Source organism: Mesoplodon densirostris, chromosome 19 (genome assembly GCF_025265405.1).
Source record: "Mesoplodon densirostris isolate mMesDen1 chromosome 19, mMesDen1 primary haplotype, whole genome shotgun sequence".
NCBI lineage: Eukaryota > Metazoa > Chordata > Mammalia > Artiodactyla > Ziphiidae > Mesoplodon > Mesoplodon densirostris.
The window spans coordinates 60435940-60454535 of NC_082679.1; the positions used below are offsets into that span (position 1 = coordinate 60435940).

At 39.8% G+C, this 18596-nt stretch overlaps 1 protein-coding gene across 2 annotated transcripts in view; it reads left to right on the forward strand.

Annotated features, from left to right (window-relative positions):
* Positions 1-18596, forward strand: part of CDH13 (cadherin 13) — a 1057374-nt gene that overhangs the window by 211749 nt on the left and 827029 nt on the right. For both annotated transcript variants that reach the window (XM_060083564.1, XM_060083563.1), the window contains exon 2: positions 16276-16387. In XM_060083564.1, the coding sequence (XP_059939547.1) occupies positions 16276-16387 (112 nt within the window). The remainder of the gene's footprint in view (positions 1-16275; positions 16388-18596) is intronic.

The following is an 18596-nucleotide window of genomic DNA, read 5'->3' on the forward strand; positions in this document are numbered from 1 at the left end:
CAGGAGTGAGGGGCAAGAGCGGGATGCAGGGGAGGAGGGAGAGAACCAACGTAACAAGGTATCATTGATGTCACTGCTGTGGACAATGAGGGCTCAACCCTCTGGGACCTCTCGGTGGCACTCAAATGTCTCTCAGAGTACTAGGTCTGGAAGAAGGCAGGTTGGGGCAATTAACCAGCTGCCACTTTCCAGCATCAAGGCCAACACTGAAGTCTGTGCCGGGAGCCTTAACTCCCTTGAATTTCCCAACTCTGCTCAGTCTCACTGTAACCTGCAGTGTAGGAGCAAGCCCCAGAGCAGAATGTGAAAAGGTTGAGGATACTCTGCAGGGCAAGTCTGAGCTCTTGGGGAATTGTAGTGACTGAGATTAGAGGTTGGCCAAGGTGATGGATTCAGGCCCTGATCTTCTATTGAGCTGAATCCTCAAATCCCAGACCTATTCCTTTAGTAAGCCTCCTATAAGTAAGTCCTTATAAGTCCTATAAGTAAGTACTCCTTTAATAAGACTCCATAGAATTAGGGTTTTATATGTAGACCAAACAAGTCTTCTAGTCCTGGCACACAGTAGGTATTTCATATTTGCTCAACTGAATTTCCTGGGGCTGCTAAGGCTCACCCAAGATTACCTCACATAAGGACTCCTTTATTGACTTAGGGGATGCAGGTCTTAACTGACGTTTGGCAGCACTAATTTAATTACCAAAATTTCATAGACACAAACACCATCAATTCTAGGGCAGGTACAGTCTCTAGTTTCTACTAAGAGCCAACAAACCAAGTCTTCCTAATTTTTCATTAACTAAAATTTTTACAAAACACTATTTTTCTTTAAAAAATTTCCACTGTCTAGTTGATTAATTCTGGAATCTTAAGAGTGAAAAATTAATTCTATTGTGACAAAAATCGTGACTTCATCGAGTGAATAAGTTTTGGCTCTGTTTTAGCCTGTTTAGCCAGACTCAAGGAGGACCTGTCTGGTCAATTCAATCCTATTTTAGACAACAAAACACTTTCAAATAATCTTGAAAACAACCCAGAGCTTGTTATCCCTTGGAAATTGCTCTCTGTTTCTTCAACTGGCATGCCTTAGTGTTTGCATGGAACTTTCTTTCTTATACTTTGCCACTTGAAAAATATCAATCATCTTTCCAATATGGCCTAATCTGTGACATGGTCCCATTTCCCATTTTAATCCAAAGAGTGTGTTGTTCTCTATTCTGTATTTTCATAACACTTAATACCTATTCCTCTGTATTAATGCAAATAATAACGACAATAGGTAGCATGTAGCACCTGTTATGAGCCTGTTCCTGTCCTAAACCTTTTGATTTATGTTAACTTATTGAATCTCACAATCAATGAGAATAGACACAATTAATGGCTGTATCATACAAAGGAGGAAACTAAAACACAGAGACATTAAGTAACTTGCCCAGGGCCACACAGCAACTACTTGCTAAAATTGGGATCTGAACCCCGGTAGACTAGTTCAAGAATCTTTGCTTTGAACTGCTTCCTAATTCCCAATAGAAAGTTTTATATTATGTTTTATATTATATGCCTGTGTGTCTGCCTTTCCTTCTAGATAATGAGTTTATCAAGAGCTTTGTTTATTTCTTCATCTCTGGCATCTAGCCCAGGGCCTGGAAGATAATAGAAACTTTAAATTTTGATTAAGGGAATTAATGATAAAAAATGAACCCAACCACTCTGTCATAACAGCAGATAAAAACACCCACCCCGTCATTTCAAAGGAACAATTACTAAGACAAAAGAAAAGAGACTATGCCTATTTATGCTCAGGAATGGAGCATGGAGGCATTATTTCTACATCATGACTTTCTGATGGCCTTGTCCGAGGGTTCCAAAGTCATGTCTCTCTTTTTTTTTTTTTTTCAATTTTATTTATTTATTTTTTATATAGAAGATTCTTATTAGTTACCTATTTTATAAATATTAGTGTGTATGTGTCAATCCCAATCTCCCAATTCATCCCACCACCACCCCCACAACCCACGCCCTGCTTTCCCCACTTGGTGTCGATACGTTTGTTCTCTATATCTGTGTCTCTGTTTCTGCCTTGCAAACCAGTTCATCCATACCATTTTTCTAGATTCTACATATATGCGTTAATATACAATATTTGTTTTTCTCTTTCTGACTTGCTTCACTCTGTATGACAGTCTCTAGGCCCATCAGCATCTCTACAAATGACCCAATTTCGTTCCTTTTTATAGCTGAGTAATATTCCATTGTATATATGTACCACTTCTTCTTTATCCATTCGTCTGTCGATGGGCACTTAGATTGAGTCCATGACCTGGCTATTGTAAATAGTGCTGCAATGAATATTAGGGTGCATGTGTCTTTTTGAATTATGGTTTTCTCAGGGTATATGCCCAGTAGTAGGATTGCTGAGTCATATGGTAGTTCTATTTTTAGTTTTTTAAGGAACCTCCATACTGTTCTCCAGAGTGGCTGTATCAATTTACATTCCCACCAACAGTGCAAGAGGGTTCCCTTTTCTTCACACCCTCTCCAGCATCTATTGTTTGTAGATCTTCTGATGATGCCCATTCTAACCAGCGTGAGGTGATACCTCATTGTAGTTTTGATTTGCATTTCTCTAATAATTAGGGATGTTGAGCAGCTTTTCAAGTGCCTCTTGGCCATCTGTATGTCTTCATTGGAGAAATGTCTATTAAGGCCTTCTGCCCATTTTTGGATTGGGTTGTTTGTTTTTTTAATATTGAGCTGCATGAGCTGTTTATATATTTTGGAAACTAATCCTTTGTCTATTGATTCATTTGCAAATATTTTCTCCCATTCTGAGGGTTGTCTTTTCATCTTGCTTATAGTTTCCTTTGCTGTGCAAAAGCTTTTAAGTTTCATTAGGTCCCATTTGTTTGTTTTTATTTCCATTTCTCTAGGAGGTGGGTCAAAAAAGATCTTGCTGTGATTTATGTCAAAGAGTGTCCTTTCTATGTTTTCCTCTAAGAGTTTTATAGTGTCCAGTCTTACATTTATGTCTTTAATCCATTTTGAGTTTATTTTTGTGTATGGTGTTAGGAAGTGTTCTAATTTCATTCTTTTATAGGTAGCTGTCTAGTTTTCCCAGCACCACTTATTGAAGAGGCTGTCTTTTCTGCATTGTATATCCCTGCCTCCTTTGTCATAGATTAGTTGACCGTATGTGGGTTTATCTCTGGGCTTTCTATCCTGTTCCATTGATCTATATTTCTGTTTTTGTGCCCGTACCATACTGTCTTGATTATTGTAGCTTTGTAGTATAGTCTGAAGTCAGGGAGCCTGATTCCTCCAGCTCCGTTTTTCCTTCTCAAGATTGCTTTGGCTATTCAGGGTCTTTTGTGTTTCCATACAAATTGTGAAATATTTTGTTCTAGTTCTCTGAAAAATGCCATTGATAGCTTGATAGGGATTGCACTGAATCTGTAGATTGCTTTGGGTAGTACAGTCATTTTCAAAATGTTGATTCTTCCAATCCAAGCACATGGTATATCTCTCCATCTGTTTGTATCATCTTTAATTTCTTTCATCAGTGTCTTATAGATTTCTGCATACAGGTCTCTTGTCTCCTTGCTAAGTTTATTCTGAGGTATTTTATTCTTTTTGTTGCAATGGTAAATGGGAGTGTTTCCTTAATCTCTGTTTCAGATTTTTCGTCAGTAGTGTGTAGGAATGCAAGAGATTTCTGTGCATTAATTTTGTATCCTGCTACTTTACCTAATTCATTGATTAGCTCTAGTAGTTTTCTGGTAGCATCTTTAGGATTCTCTATGTGTAGTATCATGTCATCTGCAAACAGTGACAGTTTGTTTTACTTCTTCTTTTCCTATTTGAATTCCTTTTATTTCTTTTTCTTCTCTGATTGCTGTGGCTAAAACTTCCAAAGCTATGTTGAATAATAGTAGCGAGAGTGGGCAACCTTGTCTTGTTCCTGATCTTAGTGGAAATGGTTTCAGTTTTTCACCATTGAGAATGATGTTGGCTGTGGGTTTGTCATATATATAGCCTTTATTATGTTGAGGTAAGTTCCCTCTATGCCTACTTTTTGGAGGGTTTTTATCATAAATCGGTGTTGAATTTTGTCAAAAGCTTTTTCTGTATCTTTTGAGATTATCATATGGTTTTTATCTTTCAAGTTGTTAATATGGTGTATCACATTGATTGATTTCTGTATATTGAAGAATCCTTGCATTCCTGGGATAAACCCCACTTGATCTTGGTGTATGATCCTTTTAATGTGCTGTTGGATTCTGTTCGCTAGTATTTTGTTGAGGGTTTTTGCATCTATGCTCATCAGTGATATTGGCCTGTAGTTTTCTTTTTTTGTGACATCTTTGTCTGGTTTTGGTATCAGGGTGATGGTGACCTCGTAGAATGAGTTGGGGAGTGTTCCTCCCTCTGCTATATTTTGGAAGAGTTTGAGAAGGATAGGTGTTAGCTCTTTCTCTAAATGTTTGATAGAATTCACCTGTGAAGCCATCTGGTCCTAGGCTTTTGTTTTTTGGAAGATTTTTAATCATAGTCTCAATTTCAGTGCTTGTGATTGGTCTGTTTATATTTTCTATTTCTTCCTGGTTCAGTCCTGGAATGTTGTGCTTTTCTAAGAATTTGTCCATTTCTTCCAGGTTGTCCATTTTATTGGCATAGAGCTGCTTGTAGTTATCTCTCATAATCGTTTTTATTTCTGCAGTGTCAGTTGTCACTTCACCTTTTTCACTTCTAATTCTATTGATTTGAGTCTTTTCCCTTTTTTTTCTTGATGAGTCTGGCTAATGGTTTATCAATTTTCTTTATCTTCTCAAAGAACCAGCTTTTAGTTTCATTGATCTTTGCTATCCTTTCCTTCATTTATTTTTCATTTATTTCTGATCTGATCTTTATGATTTCTTTCCTTCTGCTAATTTGGGTTTTTTTTTTATTCTTCTTTCTCTAATTGCTTTAGGTTTGAGGTTAGGTTGTTTATTTGAGATTTTCCTTGTTTCTTGAGGTAGGATTGTATTGCTAAAAATACCTAGAAACAAATGACAATGAAAACACGAAGACCAAAACCTATGGGATGAAGGAAAAAATTGTATGTTTTTTTTTTCAGTTTGTTAATATGGTGTATCACATTGATTGATTTACATATATTGAAGAATCCTTGCATCCCTGGAATAAATCCCACTTGATCATGGTGTATGATCCTTTTAATGTGCTGTTGGATTCTGTTTGCTAGTAGTTTGTTGAGGATTTTTACATCTATATTCATCAGTGATATTGTTCTGTGATTTTCTTTTTTTTTGTAGTATCGTTGTCTGATTTTGGTATCAGGGTGATGGTGGCCTTGTAGAATGAGTTTGGGAGTGTTCCTTTCTCTGTAATTTATTGGAAAAGGTTGACAAGGATGGGTGTTAGCTCTTCTCTAAATGTTTGATAGAATTCACCTGTGAAGCTATCTGGTGCTGGACTTTTGTTTATTGGAAGATTTTTAATCACAGTTTCAATTTCATTACTTGTAATTGGTCTGTTCATATTTTCTATTTCTTCCTGGCTCAGTTGTAGAAGGTAATACCTTTCTAAGAATTTGTCCATTTCTTCCAGGTTGTCCATTTTATTGGCATGGAGTTGCTTATAGTAGTCTCTTATGGTGCTTTGTATTTCTGCAGTGTCTGTTGTAGCTTCTTGTTTTTCATTGCTAATTTTATTGAGTCCTCTGCTCATTTTTCTTGATGAGTCTGGCTAAAGATTTGTCAATTTTGTTGATCTTATCAAAAACCAGCTTTCAGTTTTATTGATCTTTGCTATCATTTCCTTAATTTCTATTTCATTTATTTCTTCTCTGATCTTTATGACTTCTTTCCTTCTATTAACTTTGCGTTTTGTTTGTCCTTCTTTCTCTACTTCCTTCAGATGTAAGTTTAGATTGTTTATTTTAATTTTTCTTGTTTCTTGAGGTAGGATTGTATTGCTACAAAATTCCCTCTTAGGACTGCTTTTGCTGCATCCCACAGGTTTTGGATCATTGTGTTTTTGTTGTCTTTTGTCTGAGGTATTTTTTGATTTCCTCTTTGATTTTTTCAGTGAACTCTTGGTTATTTAGGAACATATTGTTTAACCTCCATGTGTTTGTGTTTTTTACTTTTTTTTTCCTGTAATTTATTTCTAATCACATAGCGTTGTGGTCAGAAAAGATGATTGATATGATTTCAATTTTCCTAAATTTACCAAGGTTTGATTTGTGACCCAAGATGTGATCTATCCTGGAGAATGTTCCATGTGCACTTGCGAAGAAAGTGTAATCTGCTGTTTTCGGATGGAATGTCCTATAAATATCAGTTAAATATATCTGCTCTATTGTGTCATTTAAAGCTTCTCTTTCCTTACTAATTTTCTGTCTGGATGATCTGTCCATTGGTGTAAGTGAGATGTTAGAGTCCTCCACTATTATTGTGTTACTGTCGATTTCCTCTTTTATAGCTGTTAGCAGTTGTCTTAGGTATTGAGGTGCTCCTATGTTGGGTACATATATATTTATAATTGTTATATCTTCTTCTTGGATTGATCCCTTGAGCATTATGTAGTGTCCTTTCTTGTCCCTTGTAACATTCTTCATTTTAAAGTCTATTTCATTTGATATGAGTATTCCTTCACCAGCTTTCTCGTGATTTCTATTTGCATGGAATATCTTTTTCCACCCCCTCATTTTCAGTCTGTATGTGTCCCTAGGTCTGAAGTGGGTCTCTTGTAGACTGCATATATACAGGTCTTGTTTTTGTATCCATTCAGCCAGTCTGAGTCTTTTGGTTGGAGCATTTAATCCATTTACATTCAAGGTGATTATCAATATATATGTTCCTATTACCATTTTCTTAATTGTTTTGGGTTTGTTTTTGTAGGTCCTTATCCTCTCTTGTGTTTCTCACTTAGAGAAGTTCCTTTAGCATTTGTTGTAAAGCTGGTTTGGTGGTGCTGAATTCTCTTAGCTTTTGCTTGTCTGTAAAGCTTTTGATTTCTCCATCAAATCTGAATGAGATCCTTGCCGAGCAGAGTAATTTTGGTTGTAGGTTCTTCCCTTTCATCACTTTAAATATATCATTCCACTCCATTCTGACTTGTAGAGTTTCTGCTGAGAAATCAGCTGTTAACCTTATGGGAGTTCCCTTGTATGTTATTTGTCATTTTTCCCTTGTTGCTTCTAATAATTTTTTTTTGTCTTTATTTTTTTCAATTTGATTACTGTGTGTCTCAGGGTGTTTCTCCTTGTGTTTATCCTGCATGGGACTCTCTGCACTTCCTTGACTGGGGAGACTATTTCATTTCCCATTAGAGAAGTTTTCAACTATAATCTCTTCAAATATTTTCTCGGGTCCTTTCTCATTCTCTTCTCCTTCTGGGACCCCTATAATGTGAATGTTGGTGCATTTAATGTTGTCCCAGAGGTCTCTTAGGCTGTCTTCATTTCTTTTCACTCTTTTTCTTTATTCTGTTCCACAGCAGTGAATTCCACCATTCTGTCTGCCAGGTCATTTATCCATTCTTCTGTCTCAGTTATTCTGCTATTGATTCCTTCTAGTGTATTTTTCATTTCAGTTATTGTATTGTTCACCTCTGTTTGTTTGTTCTTTAATTCTTCTAGTTGTTTGTTCTTTAATTCTTCTAGGTCTTTGTTAAACATTTCTTGCATCTTCTCGATCTTTGCCTCCATTCTTTTTCTGAGGTCCTGGATCATCTTCACTATCATTATTTTGAATTTTCTTTCTGGAAGGTTGCCTATCTCCACTTCATTTAGTTGTTTTTCTAGGGTTTTATCTTGTTCCTTCATCTGGTACATAGTCCTCTGCCTTTTCATTTTGTCTATCTTTCTGTGAATGTGGTTTTCATTTCACAGTCTGCAGGATTGTAGTTCTTCTTGCTTCTGCTGTCTGTCCTCTGGTGGATGAGGCTATCTAAGAGGCTCTGCAAGCTTCCTGATGGGAGGGACTGGTGGTGGGTAGAGCTCGGAGTTGCTCTGTTGGGCAGAGCTCAGTAAAACTTCAATCTGCTTGTCTGCTGATGGGTGGGGCTGAGCTCCCTCCCTGTTGGTTGTTTGCCCTGAGGCAAACACTGGAGCCTACAGGCTCTTTGGTGGGGCTAATGGTGCACTTCAGGAGGGCTCACGCCAAGGAGTACTTCCCAGAATTTCTGCTGCCAGTGTCCTTGTCCTCACAGTGAGACACAGCCACCCCCCGCCTCCACAGGAGACCCTCCAACACTAGCAGGTAGGTCTTGCTCAGTCTCCTATGGGGTCACTCTTCCTTCCCCTGGGTCCTGATGAACACACTACTTTGTGTGTGCCCTCCAAGAGTGGAGTCTCTGTTCCCCCAGTCCTGTGCAAGTCCTGCAAGGAAATCCCGCTAGCCTCCGAAGTCTGATTCCCTGGGAATTCGTCCTCCCATTGCCAGACCCCCAGGTTGGGAAGCTTGACATGGGGCTTGGAACCTTCACTCCAGTGGGTGGACTTCTGTGGTATAATTATTTTCCAGTTTGTGAGTCACCCACCCAGCGGTTATGGGATTTGATTTTACTGTGATTGCGCCCCTCCTACCGTCTCATTGTGGCTTCTCCTTTGTCTTTGGATGTGGGGTATCTTTTTGGTGAGTTCCATTTTCTTCCTGTCGATGATTGTTCAGCAGTTAGTTGTGATTCTGGTTCTCTTGCAAGAGGGAGTGAGAGCACGTCCTTCTACTCCGCCATCTTGAACCAATCTCATGACTCTTTTTTCACCTTCCCTCTTTTCCTCCCTCTGTCAGTTTCCCTCCACTCCACCTTCCTCTTTCCCTCCTCTGTTTCTCCCTCTCCATTGGTTTGCTCAAATTATATCTTGAAAAATCAAATAAAGGGAACCAATATTTTCTGAGTGTCTACTGTGGGGCCAACACTGTGGTAACCATATGAGTGTGCTGTGGCTACTGTAACAACTTACCACATGCTTAGCAATGTAAAACAGCACCATGGATTATCTTACAGTTTTGAAGGTCAGAAGTCTCACTGAGCAAAATCAAGGTGTCAGCAGGGCTGTATTCCTTCTTGAGGTTCCAGGGGAAAATCCTTTTTTTGGTGCCTTTTCCAGCTTCTTGCGTTCTCTTGCATTCCTTGTCTGGTGGCCCCTTTCTCCGCCTTCAAGGCCAGCAATGGCAGGTTGAGTCCTTCTCACATGACATCACTATGACCTGGCTTTCATTGTCACATCTCTTTCTCTAAGTCTTCAGTGCTTTCTTCCATTTGCAAGGATCCTTGTGATTACATGGGGTCCATCTAATCTAAGATAATCACTCTATTTTAAGGTCAGGTGATTTTCAACCTTAATTCCCCTTTTCATATAGTGTGACATATTCCCAAGTCCCAGGGATTAGACTGAGGGCATCTGTTGGGGACCATATTCTGTCTACCATATAGCCTTTCTTTTTACATTATCTCATTAAAGTCCCCCAGCAACTGTATGCATAGGTGGTGTTATGCTCATTTAAAGAAAACACAGAGGCTGTTCAAGTTTAAGTAATTTGCCCAAAGTCAGAGAAATGGCCACATAGCCAGAATTCAGGCTCAGATTTGTTTTGGCTTCTTGTCCCATGCTTTTCCAGTTATATGCATCTTCCCTTTTAATAATTTGAGGAAAAGATACTGAGTATCATTCAATTAGAAATAAGGTCTAGAACGTTGGTCTCAAACTGTGTATGAAGGCAACAACAGGACCCTTTATCTCCCCAAGAATTACAAAATCATTTCTAAGTGTCGTACATTAATGGCCAAGAAGGTGGCAGGTGTTCTGTGTCCGGAGGCTGTAAAACACCAGGAATATTTCAAGGAGGTCAGACTCAGGGACCGTGGATGACATGAACTGACACTTACAGTGAACATATCAATATGTGCGCCTGCAGGTGTGTGTGTGTGTACGTGTGTGTTTTTTTGAAGTGCTTCTGTTCTCTGTGCTTTCCCTGTAGGCGGTGTGCCTTTATAAACCCTTCCAGGACTCGGAGTTTTTGGTCCCTGGCAGGATAAAGAATCAATCAGCTACATTGCTGTAACATTTTTATATCCTGCAAATCAGAGATGAGTAGCCTTTCTTCTCCACCAGTCTAAGCCCCTTGCAAACTGATTCCACTGGACTGACTTTGACAAGAGTAAACCGGAGGTGTTTTGTGGCAAGGATAAAGTAACTGTCCATCTACCCTAACAGCAAAAAGCGAGTGAGTCAGTGAAAGGAAAACAACAAGGGGCCAGGAGACACTAGCGAGTTCATTTGGAAAATACCATTTTGAAGCTGACTTAAGAGGGGATGAGATCTGAGCTTGTTCACAGCCTGCTGAGATAATTATTTGTGGCAGTAACTTTCTCTGTTTTTATTTATGGCTGCTTCAAATACAGTTGTGTTAAGCTTTTCTTCAGTTCTTCTATTTCTCTCTGGCCTCTAGAACAGTCTGTGATGCCATCGTATAGAAAACCCTCTGCCCTTATGCCTTCCAGGTTTAGCCAAGTGTAACAAACAACCCCAGATCTCAGGGACCGCAGGCTGCACATGGAGTTTCCTTGCTGGGCATCTCTCCCAGGTGCTTGTCCTCTAAGCAGTGACTGATTTCTTGGATCGTTCTGTTGGATGACTCCACCACCTTGGAAGTCCTTCTATTCTATTTTCCTCGATGCGTAAAAGAGGGCACTTCAGGGACCAGGACTAGTAGTGAAAATCCTTCCACCCTCCTTTTGTTGCCAGTGCTTAGTCATGACCAAAAATACTGCAATAGAGCCAGGAGCACATAGCTGTGGGTACTATTATGAGAAGTAACTAGATACTCATAACAAGGAGAGTTCTTTGCTTGAAAAGCTTATTTCCAAAGTCTAAAGCAGGGGTTGCAAACTCATATGCCTAGAGGGCCAGACAAGGGTGTAACTAAGTTGAGTGATGGGGAGCAGTAACACAGGGAGTCATGCAGGCAAGGATAGCTCAGAGAGGTGTGCGCAATAGAACATGATAACCTTACTTTTATGACAGACTTCTCTGGCTGAACCAACCACATCTGCTGGCCTGATCCATCCCTTGTGCTGCCAGTTGGCAACCTGCAGTCTGGGGCAGAAAAAAAATCATTTTTCTGGAAGCAAACTCCAAAGTTGGCTATGCTCTTGAATCAGCACCTGTAAGAATAAACATAAACTCCTTCTTTTTAAAAGAGAAGGCTCTGAACAGCAGCTCGGAAATGGAAGCTAAAAAGAGAAGCAGGTATGAAGAGTGTGTTGTCAGAATTTGCCATCCGTACGTAAGCTTAGGGCAGGGGCTCATACACAGAGGACAGAGCCCTGATTTGTCATTTTATTCTTTTTTTTCTTTAATATTTATTTATTTATTTGGCTGCGCTGGGTCCTAGTTGCGGCACGCAGGATCTTTGTTGCGGCACACGGGGTCTTTGTTGCGGCATGTGGGGTCTTTATTGCAGCATGCGAGATCCTCAGCTGTGGCATGCAGGACCCAGTTCCCTGACCAGGGATCAAACCCGGGCCCCCTGAACTGGGAGTGTGGAATCTCAACCACTGGACCACCAGGGAAGTCCCTGAGCTGTCATTTTAAAGGATGCTCAGTGTCCTGCAAAAGCAGCACAAGTCAGTCCACAGTAGGCCCTGATGTGCTCACTGTGCAGCTGACCCCAAGGTGCAAATTCTCTCCTTATCTTTTACCTGATTCAGATCCCTACTGTTTCCCTCTGATATTTCTGAGCATAGTCTATCCATTGAACAATTTTATAGGAGCAACAAAAGCAATATTTTGATGATATTTGTCAATGTCTACCCTGGGAATATGAGTGAATCCTGTATATTGATTTAAACATAATACATAGAAATAATAATAATAATAGTAAAACTAATAATAACAAACATTTATTGAGCAATTATTATGTGTCCGGTACCGTGCAAGGCTCTTTACAATAGTTAACTCACTTAATCCTCATGACAACATATAAGACTCTATCTGAGGAAACTGAGATACAGAGGGTTACAGCTAGTAAATGGCAGCTGGTAAACTGGGATTCATACAGAACCATTGTGGCTCTGTCCTGTGCTTATAGTCTGTCTGAACGTGAATCTGCCTTCATAAGCAGGCTGATTGTAATTTTCATGTAATAGAAATCCTTTGGTGATCATAAAACTTGATCATTGCTGAGCTTTCAAAGGTGTATTGGTTGCCGATTGTTTATGAAGTGCAAACTAATGCATAAATGAACAAAAGAACCATATAGGAAGACCATTACTGCCATGGCGTTAAAGATGCATTTGGAATGTTGCTCATAGCATATATTCTGGAAATGTTAAAGAGAGTTTGGGGAAAAGCATATCCAGGTATTATATTTATAAGAGTGACATGTGATGATATTGGAGAAGGGGCTGCCTGATTCTGGAGTCATGTCTGAGTGCTCATCTTAGAACAGTGAGGGATGCATCTGCATATCCCACCACCAAACCCAGTGCTATTGAATTTGAAGCCATGGTAAGCTCATAGCTGAATACTATTTGAAATCTGCTACAAAAATCAAGGGGTAACAGCAGTAACTCGAATGCTCTACCACTAGTGCTCAGCCAGACATTCAGCTTTTGGGGAGTCCTAAATTAGCCTGGATTGTTTTGGGTTTTTTTTGCGGTACGCGGGCCTCTCACTGTTGTGGCCTCTCCCGTTACGGAGCACAGGCTCCAGACGCACAGGCTCAGCAGCCATGGCTCACAGGCCTAGCTGCTCACGGCACGTGGGATCTTTCCGGACCGAGGCACGAACCTGTGTCCTCTGCATCGGCAGGCGGACTCTCAACCACTGCACCACCAGGGAAGCCCCTGGATTCTTTTTTAAACACAGTTTTGTCGTTTCCGAGATCTGCATGAAATCCAGAGAGGCATAAATTCATGTGAAAGCAAAGTGTGTATTGGTTAAAGAGACCACTCTATATTCCTCTCCATTTATCCAGCTAATTCTAACCCATCTTTGAGATCAAAGCAGAAATGCCCCTTCAGTGGGTTTGCTTTCCTTGATTTCTCTAGATGAAGTTCGACTCCCAACTCCCAGCTTTTACATGCTCCTGAAGAGAGCCGTGATTTCCTTTCAAGTTAAATTTTAATTTTAGTTAATCAATTAATTAAATTATGATTTGTTAATGCCTCTCACCTTTTATAGTCCATAATAACAGTTAACACTCTTGACTGCTTATCCTGTGCAGCACTATTCTAATTGCTTTATATGTATCATTCCATTGAACCCACATGGCCACTCTCAATGCACAGCTTGTTTTCCATATTTCTCTACATGAGAAAACTGAGACCAGAGTGGCTGGGGGAAAAAATGGCAAATCGCACAGTCAGTAAAGGGCAGAGCCAAGAAAGAACGAAGTCAAACAACTCTGGAATTCATGCTTTTAATGACTGTGTTATAGGGCTTCTCCATAAGCTCCAGGACAACACCTAGCAAAGTGCTCACTGAATCCCAGGAGTTTAATAAATGTTTGGGAATAAGTGAATGAATGGACACAGGGAGGACAGAGTGAATGAATTATTTGACTAGTTCTTACCTTGCTAAGTCACACTTGCCCAGGAGAGTGCCGTGTGTTCATATTACAAAGCCTTTAACCTGAATTTTGCCTAGTGGATGAAGTGACCCAAGAATTTGCAAAAAAAAAAAACCTTGAGCCTCTGGGAGTTCTCCCACCACTCTCACCCTCCCTGAGCATCTACAGTTGGAAACAGTTTATTTTTCCTTTATGATTCTAGAGGAATCCTAAGTAGAACCTGCCAAGAGGCCAGGACAGAGACTAAGCCACAGAGAGATAAGCACCAGGAATTCCACTCACCTGTACTCTCAGTCAATCTTGGATTCTTAGCTCAGGATCCCTGGAGAAATGTCGCCTGCCTTAGTTCCTCGGGAATGACTGGTTTACTGGTCTGGGATTTGAGGGAAGATTTAGCTGATTATAAGGTTAACGTATAATTGTAGGCATAAGGTGCCTGGAGGCAACCCTTGACCACTTGATGTTTAACTGAATTAACGTTGGCCAGTTATAGATTTTCTGCTTGCATAATTGCCAGCAAATGATTCTGAGTCCTGAATCTGCATTTTCTGTGTGCACCACTTGGGATGTCAGCGTTATGATTGCCTTAGACGTGATCTACCCAGAGCCTGCTCTCAAGGCAAGGGAAAGCTTTACACACAGAAGTGCTCAGGTATGCGACTATAGCATCCTTCCCCTCTTTGATTTTAGAAGGATGATGTCGGTCAGGGTGATGACTCTCCTATTTCAGTTCCTCTGATGTTTCTCAGGCCGGCCACATGGTGAACCTTGGGAGATTGATTCTTGCTCTTGTTCCTTGGGTTCAGTGCATTTCAGAGAGCTGGTATTTAGAGAGAAGCCCTGGTTCCACAGCTTCCAACCTTTTGTACACTCCTTTGAGATCACCGGTGGGGATGATAATGAGTTTTCTTCAACAGCCTGTGTGCAGTGGTTAACAGTTTGCATTCTGGTATGGCTGAGTCACTTTGCTGTGCACCTGAAACTATCACAACATTAATCAGCTAGACTCAAATACAAAAGAAAAAGTTTAAAAAAAAAAAGGGTTTGCATTCTGGTATCAAAGTTTAGTTTCCCAATAAGCAGACACTGAGTCAAAGATTTGAGTGCAAATAGTTTTATTTGGAGGGTGATGTCAGAAAAATACCAACAAGCGATGAGTAAATGAGCCAAAGAAGAGAAGGCAGCTAATGGACGGTGAGTTATCAAGCCAGATACCACCGTGGACAACTGTTGCTTAAGTCCAAGTGGGAGACAGAACACTTGCCTCTGCGCTATCTCACCTGAGGGCTGGGGTATTCACACAGCAGTTTTCATCAGTTATGGTGATGGTCTTGGGGGTGTGAATTTCCAAACAGTGCCTGCTGGCGCTGTACTCAGATAAAGCAGCCTCCCACAGGTTTCAGAGAAATTCCCAGGCAAAAAAATACAAATTCCCGCCTGAAGGGTATAGGCGGAGCTCTGTCAAAATCAGAGAACACTTAAACCTGGATTCAGATCCTGGCTCCACCCATCCTAACTGTGTGATTCGGGGCAAGATTGTTAGCCTCTCTAGAATGTCAGGCCCCTTGTCAGTAAAATGTGTCTTATAACATGCCAAGTACATCACAGCGCTGTTGTGGAGATTGAAGGAGATAATGCATACAACAAACTTAGGACAGTGCTTGCCATATAGCGAAGGCTGAAAAACATTAGCAATCATTGTATTGTAAGTATTATGGAGCGTCTTCTCTGTGCCAGTATATGTGGTAGGTGCTCGGTATAAAAGATGGGGAAAAAGAGGTAATCTCTAACTTCACACTGCTTATAGTCTTTGCCTACTAAGCCTATGACTATTTCTTACCTTACTTCATTACCCCTTGTCCAAGAGTGTTTTAACATAACTTTTATGTTCCAAAACATATAACCTAAATTTTTAACTTCTGGGTGAAGTGCCCCAAGGATTTGCAAAGACAAGCTGAGCCTTCAGAAGCAATTGTAAAATTTAAATTTCCTAGTAGCCAAACATACTAAAGTCAAAAGAAAGGGGTAAATTTATTTTAATAGTGGATCTATTTAGTCCAATCTGTAAAATAGCATTTCAACATGTAATCCTATAAAAATTATTAATTATATATTTTACTTTATTTTTCTTTTCAGTATTTAGTCTTCAAAATCCAACATGTATTTTTCTACTGACAGTTTCAGCCCAGCTACATTTCAAGTGCTCAGTAGTCACCTGTGGCTCATGACCACCGTATTGGACTGTGAAGGTCTACAGGGCCCTGGATTCTTGTTAGAAGTAACTTCCAATGGAATAGTTCCGTTTTCCTCCTCTTTGTCGATGACAGTGTTCCTTTGCATCTATGAAAGTGAAGTTGGTTTTAGCTCAGGCATCATATGAAATTGACAGTTTCTGTAATGAAATTTCATACGTGGAAACCATGGTGAGATTCTTAGCAGGTGTAAAAATCTGAGGAAGTTATTTCTTTAACTACAACTTAATGGAAACTGCAGCAGCTGTTCCCATTTGCGTGTTTTCCAAATCTCATTGCCAAAACGAAAGGTTGGCAGCCACAGGAGAGGTATCAACTTACCTCTTAATTTGGGAAATGAAATTAAAACCTCAGCTTGTTTCTAAAAGTCACAGATTTGGTAAAAGTTAGTAGGGCAAATGTATAAGCCGCTGTTAAAATATTGATGGTTTCGTTTTTCTCAGGTGCTGCTGCTAACATCTGCAGAAGATTTGGACTGCACTCCTGGATTTCAGCAGAAATTGTTCCATATCAATCAGCCAGCTGAATTCATTGAGGACCAGGCGATTCTAAACTGTAAGCAATGTCACTTGACGATGCTTTTGGCCTATTCACTGATGTCTAAGAATGTGACTCAGGATACGGTATTCCCTAAACTAAGTATTTTCTGATCATTTTTCTTATGTCACTGCTTGACCCAGGGTGGAAGGTCTTGAATTAGGGCTTTGTCAGCTTAGAGGTGAATAGAGTGGTGTGTGTCTCTTTTTAGTATTTTGTCACCGATAAGCATTTCCTGACTGCTCCCAGAAAAGGGGACCACCAAGCCTCCAGTGTATGAAATCCGTTTCCTCTGGGCAGATCCTGAGAACAGACCATTGCCTTCCTATGGATTGCTGCTCTACCTCATACATAGCATTGGATCAAAATAGTGGTGAGAGCAGGATGTTAGCTTCTGGGAATTTTTACGCATAGGAATTTAAACTCTTATTCTTAATGCTAATAAGACAGTTTTCTGAAAGATTTGAAACCTCTACTGGCTATTCGAAACTCAAATCCCCCCAAATCCAATTAATTTCCTCAAAATATGCTCTGCTCAGATCTGTGGTTATAATCTCTTCCTATTTTTAATGCCAGTGTTATATTGTTTTATCTTTATGAGGGCATGGAGTGCATTGCTAAATGCATAACAAGCTTAGTTTTAGCACAATGAATTTTAAATTGATGGTAGACAAATAAGCTTTTAATTGAGGGCTTTTGAGAACCATTCTTTAACATTTGGGAATGAAGGATATAAAAACAATGGTTTAATTTAGTCAGATGCTCTATGGTCCCTTTAGGGAAGATAACTGTACCTTTGCCGTTATGGTCCCAGGTTTGCCTTTCAGGGTAACCACATTCCTTCACTCCTGTGCTATGTGGCTGGCATGTTTAAAGAAAAGGGGGAAAAGAAAACTCAGCCTGTTCGATTGGATTGTTCTGTGAGGCTGAAGCACATTTTAAGAGTTGAAAGGAACACAATAATGAAGATACAATGTTGAGCATCAAGGGAGCCCTCCAAGGTGAAGCCCATGCACATCTTGATGCAATTACGCCTATGAAATCATTTCAATAATTAGAGTCTATAATGACAAGGTGCAGGACTGGCACAATAAGCGAATTCCAGTATGTGATTTCATGTTAATTTGATCCCTGAGTGTGACTCCTGGGTCAGGCCATCACGAACTCTCATTTGTCTTTTGATTCTTCTATTTATTAGAATCACTATATTTTAAACGGAACTTGGTTTAAGATACCATTTTTCTGGCTCTCATCTCCTCTCGTCTGCATCATCTCCTCTCTTCTCTTCTCCTTCTCTCTTTTTTTCTCTTTTTCTCCAAGCAATTCCCAAATGGCATCTATATTAACATGTGTGGAAATGTGAAGCCACCCTGAGTATGGAAATTATTAATAGAGTTGGTATGCAAAGCAGGCCCATAAATGTGATTGCTTCTGTAATCTTCACGACACCAAACAGCTTTTACTTCACCTCTGAGAAGCTGGAAACAATCATACTTTGGGGGACCTTTTTCATTTAAACTAGACCATCCTGTACATTCCAATATCACGGTTTTGTGTGTGTCTGTGTAGTTTTTTTTTTTTAATCCCCTAAGGAATTTAGTGGGTTATGGTTGTTGATTCTGTGTAAGCTAGTAAATGCTAAATGGAACTAGGTTGGTTATCAATGATAGCACATTCAGGAAAAGTCAGTGATATAGGGATTGAGGATATTTAAAAATTTATATGTGAATTGTTGGATCAGCAAAATCTGATTAGCCCCCTTCTCAGTGAAACTGTGGGTCCATGTATATTACTAGGGAAAAAAATACAAAGAGCAGATTTGGTTTGATACTTTTCAGTTCATCTCAAAGCAGTGAACATAGGTTGTCATGAGTATAACCCTGAGAATAAGGTTAATTGTGCCTAAATGAAGAAGAAAGTTTTCACAGACTTGAGAATGTCTGTTGAATACTGTTTGGGAAATCTGGATTTCCAGAAGCAGTAGCAATGTATTTTGCTCTATTCCACATGGAAGAGGAAATAAAAAGCACAAAAATTTGAACGGACTTTTCCCCCTAACCAACTAACATTTTAGGTCTCCCTCCCTCCCTCCCTCCCCTCTCATTCTCAGTTTCTTTCATGCATTTCTTTATGGTCCAACACAAGACCTTTCTATCTCTGAAAAATGTGATTAGCCAAGAAACCAATGAGTGGTGTGACCTCTCAGAATGAAGGCCATATTGTCACA